The sequence below is a fragment of the Heterocephalus glaber genome, unplaced genomic scaffold, assembly GCF_053883595.1.
Source record: "Heterocephalus glaber isolate CG9 unplaced genomic scaffold, H.glaber_assembly_v1.0 deba00001564, whole genome shotgun sequence".
NCBI lineage: Eukaryota > Metazoa > Chordata > Mammalia > Rodentia > Bathyergidae > Heterocephalus > Heterocephalus glaber.
The window spans coordinates 8,433,828-8,457,364 of record NW_028258351.1 but is presented as its reverse complement, the minus strand read 5'-3'; the positions used below and the strand labels follow the sequence as shown (position 1 = coordinate 8,457,364).

The following is a 23,537-nucleotide window of genomic DNA, read 5'->3' as shown; positions in this document are numbered from 1 at the left end:
CAGTGGTTCTAGCGCCTGCCTCAAAAGTGCAAGGTCCCGAGTTCAATCCCCAGTACCAAAAAATAATAATAATAACAATAATAATCAATTTAGAAACTCTTGGCTTTATTTCTGGAAAGTTTCTTCCATTACAACCCCCACCCCTTGTATTAGTCACTGGATCTCCAACCTCCATACAAACACATATACTCTACCCAACTTCATTCCATCTGTCTTTTCTCTTTTTTCTCAAAATCCTGTTATTTGTATATTAGAATCTCTAAATAATTCAAATCCTCTCCTTTTTTCTCATGCTTTTTATCTCTTTTTTTAACTGTCTGCAAATTTCCCAATTCTATTTTCCAAACTTCCCTTTTCCATTTTGATATCTTACAATGGTGCACTAGTAAATCTCTAACAACAACCTCTCTGAAGGAGGGGGTTGGTTTGAAGCATTCGCCCACTTCCATAGTGTAATGATACATGATTTCAAGCTACCAAGATCGTATCACTGAGTATAAGATATCCATAGTAGCAAATCATATTACCATAAAGATACAATAGACAAAATCTCAACAGGATAGATAATATTAAAATTTAAGAAAATAATTTGGAGCAGGTGTGGTAGCACACGCATGTAATCCCAGCACTTGGGAGGCTGAGACAGGAGGATCTCTGAGTTTGAAGGCCAGCCTTGGCTACATAGTGAGTTCAAGACCAGCCTTACATAGCAAGACCCTGTCTCAAAAATCCCTCCCCCAAAAAAGAGAAAAAAAAAAGAATTTGGGGACCAGGATTTAGCTCAGTGTTTCCGCTGTCTGCCTTGCAATTGCAAGGTCCCAAGTTCAATCCTCAGTACCAAAAAAAAAAAAAAAAGAATTTGGAAGTGACAAATTTTGAGTTATTTTTTATTTTTATTTATTTTATATTTTGTTATTTTTGATATTATTTATTTATTTATTTATTTTGGTACCGGGGATTAAACTCAGGACCCTGCACTTTCGAGGCAGGTGATGGAAACACTGAGCTAAATCCCCGGCCCCAATTTTTGATATAATTTATATAATTGTAATCTTATAGAATCTAATTTTAATGACTTTTTAAAACAACTGTCTTGCAAAATTCCTGAAAACTCAACAATTGGCAACTGCAATCTGATGAGTCAGTTCCAGCAAATTATTGCTTCAAAATAATCATAGTTTCTAACATAATAAAATTAAATCAGAGTAATCTTCCAAAAGCAGTTCTGATCATATCACTCCCCTGAGTCACTCTTTATTGCTTCTCTGCCTACTGAAACTCTCAGTGGCTAAGGCTTAATACATATTCCTCCTGATTTGTCCATCAACAAATTAGGGCCTGGGATTTAGCTCAGTGGTTCCTCTGCCTGCCTCGAAAGCGCAAGGTCCGAGTTTGATCCCTGGTACCAAAAATCCACAAAAACACAAAAACAAAAAACAAAAACAACAACAACAAAAAAACCTATAAAACCCCACAAATATTGATTAGATATTTGCTATAGCTAGTCTAAAGCAAGATGCTGAAGATACAAGGATGAATAATATACATTTTCTTTCTGAGAGGCACAGTGTAATAAGGCAACCGAAATTTAAATACATATAGTACCACTGAATAAGATAAACATGTAGAAAAAATATGCACAAAGTACTACAGGAATGCCTAACAAATAATTAATTCAGCCCGGGGGGAATCTGTCAAGGAAAAACTTAACATGTGTTTCCTTGTCTTTTCCCCCATCTCACTGCTGTACAGGCTGGCCCCAAACTCCTGGGTTTAAGTGATCCTCCCAGTTCAGCCCTTGTGTGCTGGGATTACTGGCACATGCCACCATGCCTAGCTTCGAATACTTAAAATCTATAACTGAGCCATAAAAATCCATATAAAGCATATGGTTTTGTGGAATTAGTAAACATTTTATCAGAGGATCACAAAGATTTTTCTAGCCCCAAATACTTAAGGCTATAATCCCATTCCAAACCAAGAATAATTGATATAGTAGAATGTTCTAATCCTATAAAGAATTAGGCCAAAAAAATAGAAGTAAATTTTTTAAGACTATATAGATGATAGCTGACCTAGGATTACAGAACGTTGGTGTTTGGCTCCCAGTTCTGCATCTTCTAAACATTCTAGGTATTTTCCTAGAGGCAACCTCTGAATTCCATGAAGCAGCATCTGAAGCAACTTTATGTTGATATGTTCATGACTGAATGCCTATTCTGCAATCTAAATAGGCTCTGGAGATGAAACACAGATGAATTAGACACAACCTTCACTAGCTAATCAGAGAGACAAGCACATACACTATGAGTGATTCATTCTACTTGGGAAGATTGGAAGGTACTTTCCTATCAGAGATGGTATCTGAGTTAAACTGATGAATAAATAAAATTTTGATGAGGGAATCAGGGCAACGCATTCCAAGGTTAGAAGAAAGTGTAGAAAATGTTCGTGGGATAATGCTGAAACTGGTAAGAGTGGAGAGTGGGAAATATGGCCAGAAACAGAAAGAGATGAAGACAGGAAGTACTCTGATTTTGCAAGGCCTTAATCTGCGAAATTAGGGCTATGTGTTAACTTTCCAAAAGGCTCTACAATAGTATTGGGGGGGGGGGTGTCGTTTGTTTTGTTTTGTTTTTTTGGTACCAGGGATAAAACTCAGGACCTTGTGCTTTTTTTTTTTTTGGTACCGGGGATCGAATTTAAGACCTTACACTTGCGAGGCAGGCAGTGGAACCACTGAGCTAAATTCCTGGCCCAGGACCTTGTGTATCTGACACTTTAAAAATTTTACTTGGAGACATGGCTTCTCTAAGTCACTAAATTGCTGAGGCTGTGTTTCAACTTGCAATCCTCCTGCCTCAGATTCCTAGAGTACTGGGATTACAGACATGGACCACTACAACTGACTTTTCGTAAGATTCATTGTACCAAGAGTCAGTAATTTGGGCTCTTGAGAAAGTCTTCAAGACTGATGTCTTTCCGAGCTGTTTGTTATATGCCATACTTCTCTTTCTAAAAGACTCTTGAAGTTACAGTGTCAGGAAACATTTATTCCAGAGTATAACAACTTTTCCAATTTTGTTTGTATATTTTATGGTGAATTCATTCTCTCTGTTCACAGTATATTCTGTTCTCTCTTCCACTGCTCAGATACTTTACTAAAATTTAGAGACTTTTAAGAACTGAAAAGTAGCTTCTAATGGGGAAAAAAAGAACTATATTTAAATTGATAGCATAAGTTACATAATTGAAATCCTAAAAATGTAATTTATATTATGATTTTTCAGTAGCTATTATAGTGAGAAACCTATGATATGAACTCACCTAGAAAGTCTTTATCTAGAGGGGGAGCTCTAGCATTAAACAGGAGGCATAATTGATAAGCAGACCTTCAATTCATCTTTTACACTCATTGCCTTTCTCTCATCAGTGTTTAGTGGCAAGAGAAATGCGCAGCACTACAATATTTTTTTTTAAGGAGGAAACATTTATTTCAGCCTGTAGTTTGTAGAGGTTTCAGTCCACAGTCAGCTGGTTCCAAAGCAGGGTGGTATGGCAGAGGGGTATCAGAGAAGAGAAACAGTCCATGGCAAGGCAGGCAGAAGACAGCAAACAGCAGAAGCAGCAGTAGGCAGCAAGCACCACCATTTTTTATCCTCCAGGGTTCAGTGGTTATCTCTCCTCTCTAACATTTCAAGGTTCCTAGGAAATAGAAAGTTAATTCTTTCAATGTAGTAGCACTTGTTAAACATATGAATAATTATATTAATAGCACCCACTGGAGTAAGTACTCAGGGAATAGATTGAAAAAAGTGATATGATAAATATCATTTAAAAATGGAGCCAGGGATGTAACTCAGTGGCACCACACCTGCCTGGCAAGCATAAGGACCTGAGTTTGATTCTTGGTACTGGAAAAATATATATCAGTAAAAAATAAAAGGCCACTGGATTAGAGTCAGATCCATTAGTATAAGTGCATGTTTAGCTTAAAAAAGGGATGGGTAGATACAGAAATAATTATAGACTTGTGGGCATGTTTCCTAGCTCTGTCCACTGACAGGGCCTGGAAGCAATGACACCCAGAAGCAATGAGCCCATCTAGCACCTACATCTTGCTTGCTAACACCATTCTCCAATTAAAGGAACCAGAGATCCTCAGAGAAAGGCTTGAATAGGGAATTTACAAGATGAGGCTGGGACATCTTGCGTTACTAAAATAAGGAGGTGCTAAAAATCAACAATAGGTGACCATAGAGAATGATAATATACTGTCCCTGATTTGAACATTGTACAATGCAAACATGTACTGAAATGTCACATGGTTTTATGTGTCAATTAAAACAACAACAGCATGTAATCCCAGCACTCGGGAGGCTGAGCTAGGAGATTCACCATGAGCTCAAGGCAAGCCTGGGCTACACAGTGAGTTCAAGGCCAGCCTGAACTACATAGCCGGACCCTGTCTCAAAATAAACAAATAAAAAACTACAATAATAAACATAATGATAGGACATATCAAAGGAACACAGGAACCAACCAAAAGATCTCCCAATAGCCAAAATAGAAACTGATAACACTATATGGAAGAGAGTCTATTTTGTTGTTGTTGTTGTTGTGTTTTATTTTTGTGTTTTTTGAGACAAGGTCTCACTATATAGTTCAGGCTGGCCTTGAACTCACTGTGTAGCCCAGGCTGGCCTGGAACACAGCCATCTTCCTGCCTCACCTTCCTAAGTGCTGGGATTACAGACATGTGCCACCAGGCCTAGAGATTCTACCTCTTCATACAGCCACTGATAAAGAGCTTTATTTTCAGTTATTGTAGTGGCAAAACTATAAATAACTTTTTTGGCTTTCCAAACATAAAATAATAATATCAAATATGATTTTCCAAATTAAACATGACCCAACTTCAAGTTCCAGGGATACTGTTATGGTCAAGAATCACTGTTCTATGCACTCAGAAGACCGAGCCAGGAGGATTGTCACGAGTAAAAGGCCAGATTGGGCTACATAGTGAGTTCAAGGCCAACCTAAACTACATGATGAGGCCCTGTCTAAAAAAAAAAAAGGAATCAGTGTTCTAGGAGGAAGGAGGGGGGTTGGAAAGAGAAAGTAAAAAGAATTAAAATGTGTCATGTAAGCATGCCTGTAATCCCAGCACTCAGGAAGCTGAGGTACTGTGAGTTCAAGGTCAGCCTGAACTATATAGTGAGACCCTGTCTCAAAAAAAAAAAGTTGTTTTTATTAGTACATGTTTGCAACATGTACAGATTACGTTCACCATGGTCATCTGAGTTTGTTACAAACTGGAACTTCAGAAAAAAATAGGTTCTTGCAATAGAAATAGAATCAGAAGCATTTATCTACTATTAAGAAAACTCTTCAGGGTTGGGGATTCAGCTCAGTGGTGCCTTTGCAAATGCAAGGTCCTGAGTTCGATCCCTGGTACCAAAAAAAAAAAGTGATTAAAATACCTGGTTACGTTGACATGATTTATGAAAGACAGCGACATAGTGTTGTAGTTTCAATGAGTCACCCAAAATCCACGTGTTGGAAACTTTATCCTCACTGCAACAGTTTTGAGAGGTGAAACCTTTAACAGGTGATTAAGTTGTGAAAGCAGTGCCCTCTTTAATGGATTAATGACATTATGGTGGGAATGGGTATGTTATTGTGAGAGTGGCTTTGTTACAAAAGCAGGTTCGGCCCTCTCTTGCCCTCTCTTACCAGCTCTTTCCCCAGGCAATACCTTCTGCAATGGGAGAAGGCAGCATAGCATGGAGGCCTTCACCAGATGCAGTCTCAGGATCCTGGACTTCCCAATCTCAAGAATACTGAGCCAAATAAACTTCTGTTCTTTATAATACTCAATCTGTGGCATTCTGTAATAGCAGCAGAAAATGGGCTAAGGCACATAGTAGTGCTCTTCTGCCCCCTGGAAGTTGAGGAAAATATTTATTTTGGAAACAAAAAGTTCATATAAAGATTAGAGGTAAAACAGCAAGACTGAATTTTTTCTGGGCAGGGCATGCATGAAGCATAGATGCTTCTCAACTCATGGTGGGGTTACATCCCAATAACCCCAATGTAAAATTAAAGATACTGTAAGTCAATAATGCACTTAATATATGTAAAATATCAAACATCTAGCTTAGCAACATAGTACATTGTAGAATCTCATTCAATTCCCCTCGTGATGGAGTAGGAGACTGGGAACTGACTTACTGTCACTGCCTAGCATCATGATATACTTTGTATCACTGGCCTGGGGAAAAGATCTAAATTTAAACTTTTAAGTACAGTTTCTACTGAATGCCTATGGCTTTCAAACCATAGTAAAGTTGAAAAAATCGTAAGTTGAACCATAACTCAGGGAACAGGGTTGGGAGTATAGCTCAGTGTAAGAGCACTTTTTGAGCATATGTGCTGTGCAGGGCCCTGGGATTGTTCCCCAACACGGCAACATAAGTAAGTAAGTAAATAAATAAATAAATAAATAAGGGACTATCTGCATAAAGAAAGATCCTGTTCATCTATATTTAAGTACTATAAAACAAAGTGGTCTTCATTATTCTGAGTATAAGTTTGTTTCCTGTGTTCTCAAATTTCAAGGTGAGTAAAAAATAAATTTCAAGGTGACTATATTTGAGGGTTACTGTGCCATTTTACTTCACTGTTTCTATCAGACTTTAGAAGACAGTGTCATGTGTTGGGCTTCAAAAAAAAATTTTTTTAGCAGGTAGAACAATTATTGTCAAATTAATTATAAAAGAGATGAAAGCAGTATAGCTCTGATTGATTGAAGATAAGCAGCCCCAAGATAGCTTCCTAGACTCTGGGGCTTCCAAGAAGATAGCCTAGATACCTCTGTTATACCAGAATACACATGGGTTTTGAGTTGCCTGTAACTGGGTTTAAAATCCCAGGTCTCCTCCTTATAAACTGTGGAATGGTAGGAGAGTTATTAATCTCTTTCAGCAATTCAGTTACACATGTGTAAGAAAGGTTAAGGAAAGCAACTAACATTGCTGTCTATGGTTGTTGCACGGGTAGGATGCTCATAAATGCCAATGTACTTCCTTTGGTTTAAAAATTAAACAGTAAACAACTCATCCCACAGTTTAAAAACTGGCAGAATAGCTGCCTAAAGACTTAGGTCTCCCAAAACTCAGGTTTATATATTTTGAATTTGGCTCAGGTGGTTTGTTATCCTTCTAGCTATTAGTGTCGTTTCTTCTTGTCCCATGGGCTCTTACTATGGCCTACTACCCTCCTTATTATATCTAGTTAACACTAGGTAAACACACATACAGCAGTAGTTTATTATCAAAACCCCATAATATAAAGGGACTATTCCATGCTTATGTTTTTCTTTTCTAGACAGAGAAAACAAAATCAAATAAAAATTTGGTTTTAAGTTTCAAAGAGGACTGATGAAACTACCCCTTCATGTTACCTTTTACTAGACAGGTCATTACTATTTTTACCTTGGAGGCCATTCTTTTTTTAATCAATTATATTTCTCTCAGAACTTACCAGAAAATATAATTGTTTATTTTACTGAAAGCAAAAGAAACATTTTTCTTGGTGGTACCGAGGATTGAACCCATGTTCTTGTACACTCTACCTGGGCAAGGGCTCTATTGCTGAGCTACATCCTCAGCCCCATTTTTCTTTTATAGCACTTGTTGGATTATTCTAATAATCTCAGTCCTTAATTGTAAGATGATGAGAGTAGATGGAAAATATGAAGACACTGTACAAGTAAAAAAGAAACTTGATATCTTGGTTAATTTCTTGGCAAATGCATTCATACTGATGATTCACTTCAGGATATCAGAGGTGTGACATTTACTGATCTTTCTTGATTTGGAAATGACATGTGCAACATCTTTTTTTTTTTTTTTTTTTTGAGATGGTATCTCCCTATGTTTCCTAGGCTGGCCTCAAGCTATCCTCCTGCCTCAGCCTCCTGAGTAGCTGGAGTACAGGTGCACCTGTCTTTTATGTAACATATCTCTTCAAACTCTCCATGTTTGCTGGGGATTTAGCTCAGTGGTTTTGCCACCTCCTGCGCAAGTGCAAGGACCCAAGTTCGATCCCCGGTACCAAAATAAAAACCTCTCTATGTTTGTGACATGATGATCAAGAATTAAGGCTCTAGAGATGGACTGGATAAGAATCCTAGTTCTACTACTGACTTTATGTGTGTTACTTATCTATGAAGTGGAATAATACTATTTCCTAACTCAGAGGTTTGCTGTGAGGATTGAATGAGTTAAAAAAAAAAAACCTAAAAAAACAATGTTAAAAACTAAGCTAGGCGTCATGACACAAGCCTGTAATCCCAGCACTTCGGAGGCTGAGGCAGGAGAACTGCCACGAGTTTAGGGCCAGTCTAGACTACATAGTGAGTTCAAGGCCAGCCCGAACTACATAACAAGACCTGTCTCCAAAACAGAAAAAAGTTAAAAACAACACATTGTCTGGCATGTAGTCAGTACTCAATCATTACCATAATTTACATTTGTACTCTGGTGTTCATACTTATTCATCAACATTCAGTGAGTACACCCCTATTCTATGCCAGTCACAAGGATAGACATGTCAGTAACTAAGGTAAATCACCTGTCAGCCCTGCTCCCAACAGTTTATAGTACTAAGGTAGAAATTTTCTTTTCTTTCTTTTATTTTTGGCGGGGGGGGGGGGACTGGGGATCGAACTCGGTCCTTGCGCTTGCACAGCAGGTGGTGAAACCACTGAGCTAAATCCCTGGCGTAAGGTAGAAATTTTGGGGTCAGGGTTGTAGCTCAGTGGCACCAGGCCTTCCTGGGAAGTGCAAGGTCCTGAGTTCCATGCCTGGTACCAAAAAAAAAAAACAAAAAAAAGAAAGAAACAAAGAAACCTCAAAACAAAGAAACCAACAAAAAACCCCAGAGAATTTTGTTTTTCGTTTTTTTGGTGCTAGGAATAGAACCCAGGGCCTTGCACATGTTGAATATGTGCTCTACCACTGAGCCACCCACCCCCAGAGATTCTTGTCAAATAGAATTCAATTGAACTTGGATGAGAAAAATATTATACCTTTACATTACCCTCTAACTGAAATACAACATTTCCTTCAACTATGTATTAATGTAAGGGACAAATCACAGTAGTGTTAGCAATGTCTGTGGCTTTGTTACCAAGAAAAATAACAGATATTCCTATATCACATTACAGTTCTCTCAGGTGTCTCAAATTGTTACTTATCCTTATCGCTACTTTGCAATTTTGATGGTTATTAGACTGACCTGCTGCTAGATCTTATTACATTCATAAAGAAGCACTCAGTATTACATCACAATTTTAGTTTTTACTATTTTGGTAACAGTATTTTATTGTAATTGCTTTTTATCATCTAATAAACTTTATACTTATGCATTTTTTAAAAGTGGGTCCATAGGCCTCAGCAGACTGACAAAGGGATCCTTTTTTTTTAAAGCAAAACATTTATTGGTACATTTTAGATACACATAATGATAACACTCATCATAGGGAATTTGCACCTGTACATGATATATCCTTCCTCTTCTTTTTTTTCCCATTCCCTCCTCCTCTCAAGTCCTCCTCCCCTTCCTATATGCAAAAGCTTTCTTTCCAAAGGGATCCTTGACACACACAAAAATGTTTAAAATACCACCATAGAAGTTTATTTAAAGCAAAGTACAAGTGAAAAAACAGATAGTAAGAGTACATTTTAGATACACATAATGATAACACTCATCATAGGGAATTTGCACCTGTACATGATATATCCTTCCTCTTCTTTTTTTTCCCATTCCCTCCTCCTCTCAAGTCCTCCTCCCCTTCCTATATGCAAAAGCTTTCTTTCCAAAGGGATCCTTGACACACACAAAAATGTTTAAAATACCACCATAGAAGTTTATTTAAAGCAAAGTACAAGTGAAAAAACAGATAGTAAGAGTACAAAGAGATGACATTTTGGTAAAAGAAACTAGGTATTCCTCAATTTTTAAAGCAAATTTAAACAATCACCTCGGGGTACTTTACCAATGCTAACTTTCCTGATTTCAATAGACCATAAGAATAGAAAACCGGGGTTCAAGTCACAGCTCTGACAATAAATAAGCAAGTCACTTAAACTCTTTGAGCCTTGTCAGCTAGAAAATGGAAGTAATGCCAGCTTCACAGGGTCATTATGAAGTGAGATAATATTGATAAAAGTATACTGGTAACTGTAAAGCATTAAAATGATTGCTATTCTTTCCTTACACACATATTCAGTCGTATGTTAAAAAATATAAATGACACGGCCAGGGATTTAGCTCAGTGGTTTTGCTGCCTGCTGCCCAAGCGCAAGGACCCGAGTTCGATCCCCAGTACCCAAAAAAAAAAAAAAAAAAAAAAAATATATATATATATATATATATATATATATATATGACAATAGCTTTTGCTCTTTAGAAGTTTACAGTTCAATTGCAGAAACGATATGAAGGCAAAAGCAATGAAATTCTTAGAAATAGTTCAAATTCAGTATGAGGTAGGGGAACTTAACATGTACATACCACTGACAGTGAATTGGTATCACAAACCTTTAAATCTTACTAGTACATGTGTGTAGTACCGAATGTTTACATTCCTTGTGGGAAATTGGTACGTGTACCTAACACATCTTACATCCTTTTTCATCCCACAAATCTTGAAGTTGAATCCCTTATGTAGCAACCACTATACAAAATAAATAAGGTAGCCATAGATGAGACCATTTCTGAGATGATCTGTGAATTTTTCACTTACCTGATGAAGAACACAGTAATGTAACTAAGATAACCCCTCAGTTAATCCTAAATAACTTAAAAATGAAGATTCATTACTATGACTCATGGCATGGTTAACTTTGATTTTCATGCTGTTTACCTAGTGTATATAACAATGCCCACGCCCAACCCTAACATGGTATTCTGAAGGAACATCGAAATTCTCTAGGTCCATTTGTTGGTTCATCAAAGATTTATGAGAACAATTTGGTTTTTCTTCTTTGACTGTATCTGTCCTTCTTACCCTGCAAAACAAGAGAACTCTGAACAAATGATGAAGAGTGGGCATTCTGCCAGTTAAAGCTAATAAATTAGCATCCTGGCTTATAATTTGATACGTTGTGATTTTCTTAGTGTGATTTAATTCTCCAGACCTTGACTGAACTGAAACCCCATTCCCTAACTCTATAAAGCTAAAGATGATCAGTTTACCAAAATCTAAAATCCTACAAGCCTGTCTGGGGTGGTATTAATTAGAGAAGGCTTATTTCATAAATCTAAAACAAAAACACATGCCTATTTTTGTAAGGAGAAACTTTAAAAATGAAGTATATAGTATAACAAACAAGAGTATGGACCTTTTTGTCTGAATGTAAAATACAGGTTATCCTTAAATATCAAAACAAGTAGACCTACCTATTTTCAGAAAAAAAAGGTACAACGTTTTTGGGGGGGGTGTTGGGGATCAAACTCGGGACCTTGTGCTTGCATGGCAGGCGGCAGAACCACTGAGCTAAATCCCTGGCCCCAAGAAAGGTATGCATAATTTCAAATATGTTCTGGAGATGCCAGGTTTTTACATGAAATGGATCATTGGTAGAGATTGCTTTAAGAAGCATAAGTTGTGATAAAAATCGGTACTTTTAAAAAGTATTCCAGGGCCGGGGATTTAGCTCAGGGGTTTCGCCGTCTGCTGCACAAGCGCAAGGACCCGAATTCGATCCCCGGTACAAAAAAAAAAAAAAAAAAAAAAATTCCAAAGATAACTAGTTTGTAAACAATGTGAATAACCATTTCGGATACTTGTGAACTTTTACAGTTAAGTACAGAAAACTCAGAGTAGATGATTGAAAAATGCTATTGAGAGTCTGATACAGCTCTATTTGCAGATGAGAATTTTAAAAGATAATATTTCCTCTTTACGTAATACAAGATTTCAGGATTTGAATTTGGAAAATTATCCCTGGATATCACTTTGTCCAACCTGAAATTCTAATCTTGCAGAGTATTAGGTCAACTCCAAACGAACCTGTACCGGAAGACTGAATTGGGCCTATCTTTTCAAGCAAGACCCGCAAAACACCCGATTCCCTCTCCAGTTTTTGAGCGCAAAATAAATGGATTCTCATGAAGAGGGTCCATGCTTCTAAGAAATTACCAGTTTGTGTGTGTGTGGGGGGGGTAAGGATCTAGACTTTGCTCTCATCATGTTGAAAAGTCACCACCTTTCTCAGTAACGAACAGAACCTACACAAACTAGTTCTCTTCCTTTCCCTACGACACGCCCGCCACGGTGTCAGCCGCTCCCAGTGGCGGAACCCAGTCGCGTCGGCAGCAGCTGTCGCCACAACCTCATAGCTGAGCCGGGCGGGATTTGGCCACGGAGGGCGTGGGGCACGTGGTGGCCCGGCGAGGAGACAAGGAATAAGACCCCTGCCCCAGGAGCCCCTCAGCTGAAAAGGGATCCCACCGGTGGGCACACCAACCCCCAGGCAGACCCCTTCCCTTGACTTCGGACTTGATGTTCCGGGATGGATCTCAGTTAACCTAACAGGCCCCTCGCCCCCCAGTTCCTCAGATGCCTGCTTCTCAAGGGTCCGGTAGCCCCCCGGGGGCGGTGACTGACGACGCCCTGAAGGCGAGAAACGGCTCCAAAGCCGCTCGCTGGGTCCCTCTCTCCCCACAATGCACCGGGGCCAGCAGGAAGGCCGCTCCGACCCCTAATTTTCCCGCGAATTCAGTTCAAAGAGGCGGCCGGGCCCGCGATCGGCAGCGCGCACAGGCCAACCAAGCCGCGCCTCCGCGAGAAGCGCCTCCGCGTGACTGACGGGGGAATCTGCGGGCCAACGAGCTGGGCGGCCGGGCGGCGCGCGCTCCCGCCCGCCAATCAGAGCGCCAGGCGGGGAAATGGGCGGAGCGAGGCCAGGGTAGGGTGAGCGGCCTCCGAAGCGGAGCTGGGCTCTGAAGAGACACTTTTTTTTTTTCCTCCCTCCTTCCCTCCTCTCCTCCTCCCTTTCCCTTCCCCTCTCCTCCCCTCTCTCCTCCTTCCCCCCTCGGTCTGCCGGAGCCTGCTGGGGCGAGCGGTTGGTGTTGCAGGCGCTCACTCTCCGGGGCCGCCCGGCGGGTAGCTGGCGGGGGGAGGCGGCAGGAACCGCGATGGCGCCTCAGAAGCACGGCGGTGGGGGAGGGGGCGGCTCGGGGCCCAGCGCGGGGTCCGGGGGAGGCGGCTTCGGGGGTTCGGCGGCGGCGGTGGCGGCGGCGGCGGCGGCGGCTTCGGGCGGCAAATCCGGCGGCGGCGGGGGCTGTGGCGGCGGCGGCGGTTACTCGGCCTCCTCCTCCTCGTCCGCGGCAGGGGCCGCGGTGTTACCAGTGAAGAAGCCGAAAATGGAGCACGTCCAGGCTGACCACGAGCTCTTCCTCCAGGCCTTTGAGAGTGAGTGTGTGGGAGGCCGGGAGGGCAGGAACCCCCGCTCCCGGCATGGGGGGACGGGACGCTCCACGGGGCCCGCGCTCCCCCCGGCGCCCACTGGCTCCGGAGCGGGGAGACGGAGGGGACGTCCCCGCGCCGGGACTGCGGCGCCCGCGGCCGCCCGAAGTCCGGGCCCTGGGGGGGCGAGGGGTCCGGGAGCACCCGCGCTCCGCCGAGGTCCGCCGGGAGGAGAGGGTCGGCGCCGGGCCCGCGGTGGTCGCGGGCGGCCTTAGACGGGCTGCAGTTAATCCCGAGACGAGTTCTTGTTTCCTTTCGTGCCACTCGTACTCTAGAAGTGTCCAGGTTTCGGGTGCAGGTTTCGAGGGGCAAAATTGAGCCTGGGAAGGGATGAGCTCAGCAGAACCGAAGGAATTGTCATTAGCCCGAAATGTGCCTCCGCGCTAACTTGGCCTGCACGGGAACAGGGCCCCGTCGGAAGCTTTAAACCTTTCAAATCTGTCCGCCCATTTTATGGATACGGAAACTGAGAGGTCGTGGGCAGAAGCATCCTCTCTGGAGACGACCTCATAGTTCTTCCTTGGTTCTGCAGCCTTTTCTGATATCGATTTCTGCTTTTAAGGGCTGTTTGGAGGGCGAAACTATGACTTGGGAAAGAAGAGCAAGGTGTCTAGAAACAAAAGAATTTATAAACAACATCGTGACTATAAATAATCTTAACTGTTCTTTAATGAATTTTGTATCTTGATTATTCTCCTGTTTGCTTCGGTGTGGAAATTATAATTTAGGTAACCTTACAGCTGAGTATCTTCTAGAAACTTGAATAAACTCTGCTCCTCCGCTGAATGTCTTTATTTACAGTATTACCGTGGCATATGCTAAGGGCATGGTATCAGCTGTGCCTGGAAAGACATATTACATTGTTTAATACCCTTCCGTCATTCTCTCTTGTTAGTGCTTCATGAAATTGTAATTGGAATTTAATAAAAGAAATTTCAGTTTTTATTGAAACAAATGTGAACCCTCTTCAGAAATTTTTACATTGTTCTTTTGCTTAATATACAGGACTTTCAAAAATCTAGAAAACCTTTAGTTGGAAATATAATGGAGAACTGACCAACAGTTGTAACAAAAAGCTTAAAATATCTTTTAGTTTAACATGAAAATGATTGAAGAGTAGGTGGAAATTTAAATTTCTTTCTAAATGTTATGAGAAAATAAACTCTCCAAGAAAATTTTAATTATTTGCCTTCTAATCTGTCCACCTGGAAGAAGGCATTTGTCATTAAGAGCTAGCTCTGGATGTGAAACAGCTTGATCTTTAATACCGATCTTAGTTTTTGGGAAATGTAAATGCTTTAATGTAATTAATAATGTAGTTATTCATTTAATTTGTCTTGATATTGTTTTAAACATGATTTAAAAAATAAGTCATTAATGTAACAGGTATGACAGTATGTATATATATATATATATATACTTAACTTTTTAATCTAAGTTCTTTGTGCTTTGGGACTCAGTTGTGCCATACATGTATTATGGCAGTATTTACATGTTGAGGTAATATTTACATTGAGCAAAATATTACACTAGATTTAAAAACAGTCATTGAAAATTTTAATTACAATATATCAGACCCCTTCAATATTGACTGGCTTTTCATATCTGTATTAGGACATAAGGAAAATGATTTCCATTTTGGCTGGTGATTATACAAATTTTTTTAAATGGCCAATTAAAAATGAAGTTTTCACCTTGTTTGGCATGAATAAATAAAGTTCTTTGGTTGAATAGTCTTCATTTCAGCTACTTTTTGGAAGAAGTTGGGTTAAATTAGCTTAACTAAATGAATATAACTATGGCTCTTTAGTTCTGCACAATAGCAGTGGCTACCTTGGATTTACAAACAAAATTATAGAGCGCCTTAAGTTTAAAATTAATGTAGATGAATTTTATGACTATGTGCCATCGATTGAATGCCTTCTGATCTTGTGCATACCATTTTTCTTGACAAAAATGTTTAGTGCATGGTTTCCTTTACAGGTAATCAATTTATGTTTGTTAAGACATGGGCTAGTTTGATAGTTTTCTGACAACTAGTAAGTAAATTTAGATAATATTTGGATTTTCTTTTCCTGTTGTCTAGAACCAACACAGATTTATAGATTTCTTCGAACCCGAAATCTCATAGCAGTAAGTAGTCAATGAAATTCATCAATATTTATTCATTCTTATAACTTAAACTGTATTTAATTTTAATATTTTCAAAACTTTTTTACAGCCAATATTTTTGCACAGAACTCTTACTTATATGTCTCATCGAAACTCCAGAACAAACATCAAAAGGTACATTTTATGAATCTTATATCAAGCTGATCAAACCATCTGAAAGTTTTGTCTTAAAAGTACAACCCCCCCTTACTGGGAATCAAACTCAGGACCTTGTGCTAGCCAGGCAGGCTCAGTGCTGCTGAGCTAAATCTCTGTCCCTAAAATACTGTTTTTAAGTAAAGATTAGTATTAGCTGGGTGTGGTGGTGTTCTCTTGTAATCCCAGCACTTGGGAGGCTGAGGCAGGAGGATTGCTCCTAGTTCCAGGCCAGCCTGGGTTACATAGTGAGACCCTGTCTCAAAACAAACAAACAAAAGCTTAACTCTAAAGGTCTGAAGTGAAGTAGGGACTAGTTGAATTGATTGCAGTCTTTGTTGGAGGAATGTTTCTTTTCTTTATACAGCAGTGGGGATTGAACCCAAGGCCTCACATGCTAGGCAAGCTCTCCAACACTAAGCTACATCCCCAGCCAGCAAATTAATTATTTAAATGTTATTTATTTTATGATACTGGGAATTTTTTGGGGGGGTACCGGGAATCGAGCACTTGCGCAGCAGGCAGCGGAACCACTGAGCTAAATCCCTGGCCCAGGGCTTAAACTTTGAATCCTCAGCCTCTGGAGTGCTGGAATTATAAGCTTATACCTGGCCCTCAAAGTAATTCTTAATGGTACAGTTTTTGTAAGTCCCAATTTATTACTATTTTTTGCCCCAATAGAAATAATTTAGTAGAAAGGATTGAAGTCATTTTCCTGACTAGTGTTTTTATTTTGTGCCACTAGTTATTTTCGGTTTGATAGAATTCCAGAATTTAAATACTTACTAAAGAAGTTTAATAGGTAATTTAAAAATATTTCTTATATCTAATAATAAAGGGTTAGGTTCTATGATGGCTTCAGAAAGTATCATTTTATATCTTTGGTAGTTTTTTTTTTTTTTTAAGTACCGGAGATCGAACTTGGGTCCTTGTGCTTGCACAGAAGGTGGTGAAACCACTGAGCTAAATCCTTTTGGTAGTATTCTTACTGAAGAGGAGATACTTTTAAAATAGGTAGTATGAACATTCTTTTTTTTTTTTGGAACCGGGGATCGAACTGAGGACCTTGTGCGGTGGCACCACTGAGCTAAATCCCTGGCTCCTAGTATGAACATTCTTAAACAGGCTGCCTTAATCATCTGGTCTTAAAGTGGAGTCTGGAGATATGGTACAGAGCTTGTTTTTGCTGCGTAACATTTAGTACTTAACCAAATTAATAATAGAATGCATGTTTCTTGTCCTTTTGCAAGAATGTATTTATTGAATATATCAAGTAGTTTATATTTCTAAGTGAGACTTTTTCTGTGGTAAGCATTTGCTGTTGTTATAGTCTTAAAACCATTGGGCTGGGGATTTAGCTCAGTGGTTTCACCTCCTGCTGCACAAGCACAAGGACCCAAGTGCAATCCCGGGTACTGAAAGAAAAACTGTTAAGCTGTTTTGAGTATACAGTACTTTTGACACTGAACTCCTTGGGAGACTCCTACTTATTAAGTAAGCATCCCATTTCTACAGCAAGACATAGTTTGTTAGATATTTCAAGGTGTATTTTGAAGAATTGGCATGTTAAAATTGTCTTTCAGCAGTCTTTTAAAAATGATTGAGAGACATTACATTTAATTGATAAAACTCACTAAGAATTTAAATAATAGGAAGAGAGTGATAAATTAGGCAACAGAGTTAGATTTGTCAACTTTTGTCTACTACTCTATTATTTGATCTATGTCATGGTTCAGCAGAATTTTTCTGTAAAGGACCAGATAGTAAATATTTTAGATATTGTGGCCAGGAGGTAAAACAAGAAGCGTGTGTGTGTGTGTGTGTGTGTGTGTGTGTGTGTGTGTGTGTGTGTGTATTATATAATATACTTATATACTTAGTATATGTGCTGCCAAAGTGAGCACAATAGGTACTTAATATAAACAGAAGAATGTCCACAAATCTTTGTTGATGAAATTTAATACACAATACAAAATACAATATTTTGTAATATAAACCTACTACTGAGAAATATGGAATTCTTTTTTATTTATTTATTGGAATTCTTTTATTATTGTAGAGTGGGGAAGAGTTTGAGTTAGTGTTCTCTGTCATCAGATCAATTAGTGACTGATAACTGAGGGCCTCTTGTCTCTGCATGCCAGGCAAGTGCTCTGCTGTAACCCCGCCTTCCCCAGACTTTTTTTTTAATGTTTTACTTTGAGACAGGAGTCTTGCTAAATTGCCCAAGCTGACCTCAAATTTGCAATCCTCCTGCCTTTGTCTCTCATTCTTTTTTTTTTTTTTTCCCCAGTACCAGGGATCATCAAACTCAGGACCTTGTGCTTGCAAGGTAGGTGCAGTGCCACTGAGCTAAATCCCGAGCCCTACAGACATGTTTTTTTTGTTTATTTGGGGGTTTTTTGTCTTTTTTTGGTACCGAGGATTGAACTTGGGACCTTGTGCTCAGGCAGGCAGTGGAACCACTGAGCTAAATCCCCGGCCCGCCTTTGCCTGTCTGGTAGCTGAGATTACAAATTTATGGCACTCATCCTGGCTAAGGTATTATTATTATCTTTTGGTACAGGGATTGAACTCAGGTCCTTGCGCTTTCAAGGCAGGCGGTGGATGGCTAAGGTATTTTAATATGGGTAGTTAGTTGAGTTATTATCTAGGATTCTGCTTGATTTTAATATTTATTTTTTGATTCTGGGTATTGAACTTGGGACTTTGCGCTTGCAAAGCAGGCGGTGGAACCACTGAGCTAAATCCCCGGCCCTTTGATTTTAATTTTAAAAGTGATTAAGTTTAAAAAAATAAACTTAGAATGAGATGTGGTGGCACTTGCCTGTAGTCCTAGTACTCTGGGAGGCTGAGGCAGGAGGATCACAAGTTTGGGCTCAGCCTGGGCAACTTAGTGAGATCCTGTCTCCAAATAAAAAAAGGCAAGGGATGTAGTGTGTGAAGTCCCGGGTATGGTCCAGTACCATACACACACACAAGGGTTAATCCACAGGTGGATTAAAAATATACATTTAAAAGCTAAGTTTAGGGCCGGGTGTAGTGGTGCATGTGTGTAATCCCAGCACCTGAGAGGCTGAGGCAGGAGGATCACCATGACGTCCGGAACAGTCTGAGCTACATACTGAGACTCTGCTCCCCACCCCATTCATCATTTTCCTCCTAGGTTATTTAGTAGGCTTTGTCTTGTGGGATGTGCTGTCTGCCACAGAGTAGAGATAGTTTAAGAAGCTTGATAGTAAAAACTGAAATTTCTCAGGGGCATCGCTCAATGATTCCGCTGCCTGCCTTGCAAGCTCAAGGACCCGAGTTCGATCTCCGGTACAAAAAAAAAAGAAAAAAACACTGAAATTTCTCAATTATTATCCTTTAGGTTTTAAAATATTATTTTTGGAGCCAGGTGTGGTGAACACCTGTAGTCCCAGCACTCTGATAGTCTGAGGTAGGAGGGTCATGAGTTCAAGCCAGCCTGGATTACATAGGGAGAATCTCAAAGAAATTTGATAGCTAAGAAACATTTGCATTTCACAGAATACATACAAAAATGCATAGGAATTATTTAATTCTCTAAATGCTTGATTTTATATATGCTTTAGAAATAATTTTTAACAAAGTATAGCACAATGGGTATCTTCAGCTGAATGCTGTTGTCACAGTAGTTGTTGACTTGGGGCTGAGAATGTAGCTCAGGTAAGTGGTAGAGCCTTTGCCTAGCGTGTGTGAGGCCTTGCATTCTGTTCCCAGCACTGCAAAAGCAAAAAGTGATGGTGACTTTAAAAGGTACCAGGGCCGGGATTTAGCTCAGTGGTTTTGCCGCCTGCTGCGAAAGTGCAAGGACCCGCCCAAGTTCAATCCCCGGTAGCAAAAAAAAAAAAAGGTACCAGATTGGGGCTGGGAATGTAGCTCAGCAGCATATGCTTGCCTGGCAAGCGCAAGTCCCTAAGTTTGATTCCTGGTACGAAAAAATAAATAAAAATAAAAGGTAGCAGATTTAGCAGTGATTATAATCTTTTTCAAATTGTTTGTGGAACTTTTTATTACTGTAACATAATCCTTTTATTTTTGGTGGTGTTAGGGATTGAACATAGGACTTAGGTTGTGGTCAGGCAAGCACTCCACCACTGAGCTACACCCTCAATCCAGTAGCCGTTATTGGAGTAAGTGTGTTAACTCCCTTTGAAGTCATATTCTTGGTTGTAATATTAATTTTGGTATATTTGTTGAATCCATCTTGTATTTTAGAGTTCATAGAGATATTCAAATTCTGTAGGCTACCACTACTCTGTAGAAATATAGGTGATAAAGAAGGGCAGCTTTTTATCAAATCCATTTTATTAAATTTCATGTAAGCTGCTTCTGAAGCTTCTCAGGAAAAATTTTAGAAATTTCTTGAATTTTTAAACATTTTTTTTTTTTTGGTACCAGGGATTGAACTCAGGTCCTTATGCTTGCGAAGCAGGCGGCAGAACCACTGAGCTAAATCCCCAGCCATAAACAATTCTTTTTGATGACTTTTTTTTTTTTTTTTGGTACCGGGGATTGAACTCAGGTCCTTGCGCTTGTGAGGCAGGCGACGGAACCACTGGGCTAAATCCCCGGCCCTGATGACTTTTTATTTCCTTTATTAAAATCAGTAGCTTTGCCTTTTTTAAAGAAAAAAAATATTTGATGTTGGGGAAGGAGTTGCTTTTGTATAGCAGTTTATGTGCTTATTTTTCCCTGAAGAAAGCTGTGTTGTCTTCATGATCTGTGCTATTTAAAATGGTTGTTACTATTCAGTTCTCCACATCCATAAAAAGTTCATAACATTGAAAAAGATGAAACTTGGGAATTACAGTCCGTCATTTTTAAAAAGAATTTCTTTTTAATCATATAAAGATAAACATGTTATTCGTAAAACTTTCCAGTAACTTTAAAATCCTTCCTAGTGGTAATTTTCAGTATTTATATACTGAGCAGTTCTTTGTAGTGAGCTTAAAAGAGTCTTTCATTTTTCTTTTTGTCTTTTCTCATCTGTGGTGTTTGAAAGTTTATTGCCATACTTCCTAAGGCACTTCTTGTTCTCTCTCTTTTTTTTTTTTTTTTTTGGTACCGGGGGTCGAACTCGGGTCCTTGTGCTTGCGCAGCAGGCGGCGAAACCACTGAGCTATAAATCCCTGGCCCCCTAAGGCACTTCTTACTATACTCTATTGGATGAAATTTAAAAATTGAAGTTTTCAGTTACTCCAAAGGTAAAGAGTAGGTTTTTTTGGTTTTTTTTTTTTTTTTTGTACCAGGGATCGAACTTGGGACCTTGTGCTTGCGCAGCAGGCGGCGAAACCACTGAGCTATATCCCTGGCCCAAGAGTGGGTTTTTAAAAAGCACTTTTGTTAGGGAGACCATTGTTTTTCATCTTGAATTATAGACTATCAGTGTTTTTCTTCTTATCAGTATTTTACTTTGGGAGGCTGAGGCAGGAAGATCCCAGGATAGAGCCCAGTCTGGCAACTTAGCAAGACTTTGTCTCAAAATAAAAAATAGATAGACTGGGGATATGTAGCTCATTGCAAAGACCCTAGATTCAATCCCCAGGACTGTCACACACAAAAAAAGACCATTATGATAATTTCTATTATCTGCATCCAAGCATTATAAAGTAACACATTAAGATTTTCAAGTCCAGGGCCAGGGATTTAGCTCAGTGGCATTGCACCTGCCTGGCAAGGGCAAGGTCCTGAGTTTGATTCCTGGTACTGGAGAGAAAAACAAGATTTTCAAGTCCAAAATTTGAAGAGAATATGAATATAAAGCAATATATTCTCCAATTTATAATCCCTTATTTTCCATTTACAAATTATATGTGGGTCTAGATTTGTAGCTTCTGTTTCTAGGACCTACAGAGTACCTTGACAACAAGATGAGGCTTGTTTTACAATCCGTTAAGTGTTTAATATCTTTGGGAGATTTTAAGTTTTTAGTTTGTGGAAAAATTACTTTTCCATTAAATATGTCAAGTTAAAAGCTAATATGACTGGTTAACTTCAAAATTTTTCATATTCTTGCTTTGGTAGCACATACAATTTTTCATGGTTGTTTTTCAACTGTCTGTTATGCATACCCTTTAACCTTAGGCTTTTGCCAATAACGTTTGAGAATGTCTCATAAACTTCAGATACATTTTATAGAATATCCATTTTAATGTGATGGTGCTGGTATGTATTTGTTGGGTTGCTTAATAGAAGTATGGTTGTTTTCAAAATACACATAGCATTTGTTTAGCTCAGTCACATAGACTTACTTGAACCCCTATCAAGAATAAGACATTATACCAGCCATTACATGCTTGAACAACAGGAATTACTGTCCTTCAGACCTGAAATTAGTAGGAGAAATAATCACAGATTTCACAGGTAGAAAACACGTCAAAATAAATATAAATCAGCCAGGTGTAATGGCATGTGCCTGTAATCCTAGCACTTTGGGGCTGAGGCAGGAGGATGGCATATTTGAGCCTTGCTTTGGCAATTTCAGCGTCGTAGTGAGACCCTGTCTCAAAAGACTTGGGCCAAGTGTGAAGGCTCTGGGTTCAGTCCCCAGTATCACAAAAATACATACACTCACACACACACACACACACACACACACACACTGAGTGCCACAGATCAGGAGAAATTATGAATTGGGGATAATTACAGAGAATGTTTTGAAAAAGTTAGCATTTGAAATGAGGCTTGAAGGCATGTCTGCTGTATTTTAACATACATTGTCTCAATAGATTCATTGTTATTAATCCATAATTTATCTTGCTGAAAATAATTTAAAAAGTCACATTTCTATCTTGCCTATTAAAAGTTACAATAAAGTGTAATTTATTTGTTTTCCCCAGTTGAGAAGTGATTATTTTGTTTATCTGTTTCTTCCAGGAAAACATTTAAAGTTGATGATATGTTATCAAAAGTAGAGAAAATGAAAGGAGAGCAAGAATCTCATAGGTAAGATAACTTATCAGTTTACATTGAGTGATACATTGAGTGATACATTGAGGAAAGACAAAAAAGCTGTAGTGATCATTTCCTTAGTGATCACCCCAATAGTGTCAATAGTTAGAAGAAACTTACACATCAGTTGGTCTAAATTGATACACAAGTAAGGAATTAGCTTCTTTTTTTTTTTTGGTACCAGGGATCAAACTCGGGTCCTTGCGCTTGCAAGGCAGGCGACAGAACCACTGAGCTAAATCCCCAGCCCAAGGAATTAGCTTCTATATCATCCCTCGCAAAGAATCTTTAGGTTTAAAGCTGATTAAAAACCCTTGGTGTTTGGGAACTCACTGCTTTATAAGGCAGTTGTACTCATCATTGTTAGCAATATCTGGCATTTCAAATCAAAATCTATAACTTTTGCGCTTGGTTTTTTGTTTGTTTGTTTGATTGTTTGATTGAGATGGGATCTCACTATGTAGTTCAGGCTGGCCTTGAACTCATTAGTCCAGGCTGTCCTAGAACTCATGGGATCCTCCTGTTCCAGCTTCCCAAGTGCTGGGATTACAGGCCTGAGCCACCACACCTAGCTTTTCGAGGGAGTGGAGACACTTGTTTTGTTTTTAGAGATAGGGTCTCACTATGTAGCCCAGGCTGGCCTCAAACTGACAACCATCCTTCCTCAGTCTCCCCAGTGCTGGGATTACAGGTGTGCACTATCATGCCTGGC

At 39.5% G+C, this 23,537-nt stretch overlaps 1 protein-coding gene across 4 annotated transcripts in view; it reads left to right on the top strand.

The window, feature by feature from the left end:
- The first annotated feature begins 12,962 nt into the window (after positions 1-12,962).
- The window catches only part of Suz12 (SUZ12 polycomb repressive complex 2 subunit), a 51,669-nt gene continuing 41,094 nt past the window's right edge, over positions 12,963-23,537 (top strand). Inside the window, exons 1-5 of one of the 4 annotated variants that reach the window (XM_087191500.1) lie at positions 12,963-13,486; positions 15,627-15,673; positions 15,762-15,826; positions 18,141-18,179; positions 22,751-22,819. In XM_087191500.1, the coding sequence (XP_087047626.1) occupies positions 13,210-13,486; positions 15,627-15,673; positions 15,762-15,826; positions 18,141-18,179; positions 22,751-22,819 (497 nt within the window). In that variant the 5' untranslated portion in view covers positions 12,963-13,209. The remainder of the gene's footprint in view (positions 13,487-15,626; positions 15,674-15,761; positions 15,827-18,140; positions 18,180-22,750; positions 22,820-23,537) is intronic. The other 3 variants (XM_004870684.4, XM_087191501.1, XM_004870685.4) reach the window with 3 other exon arrangements.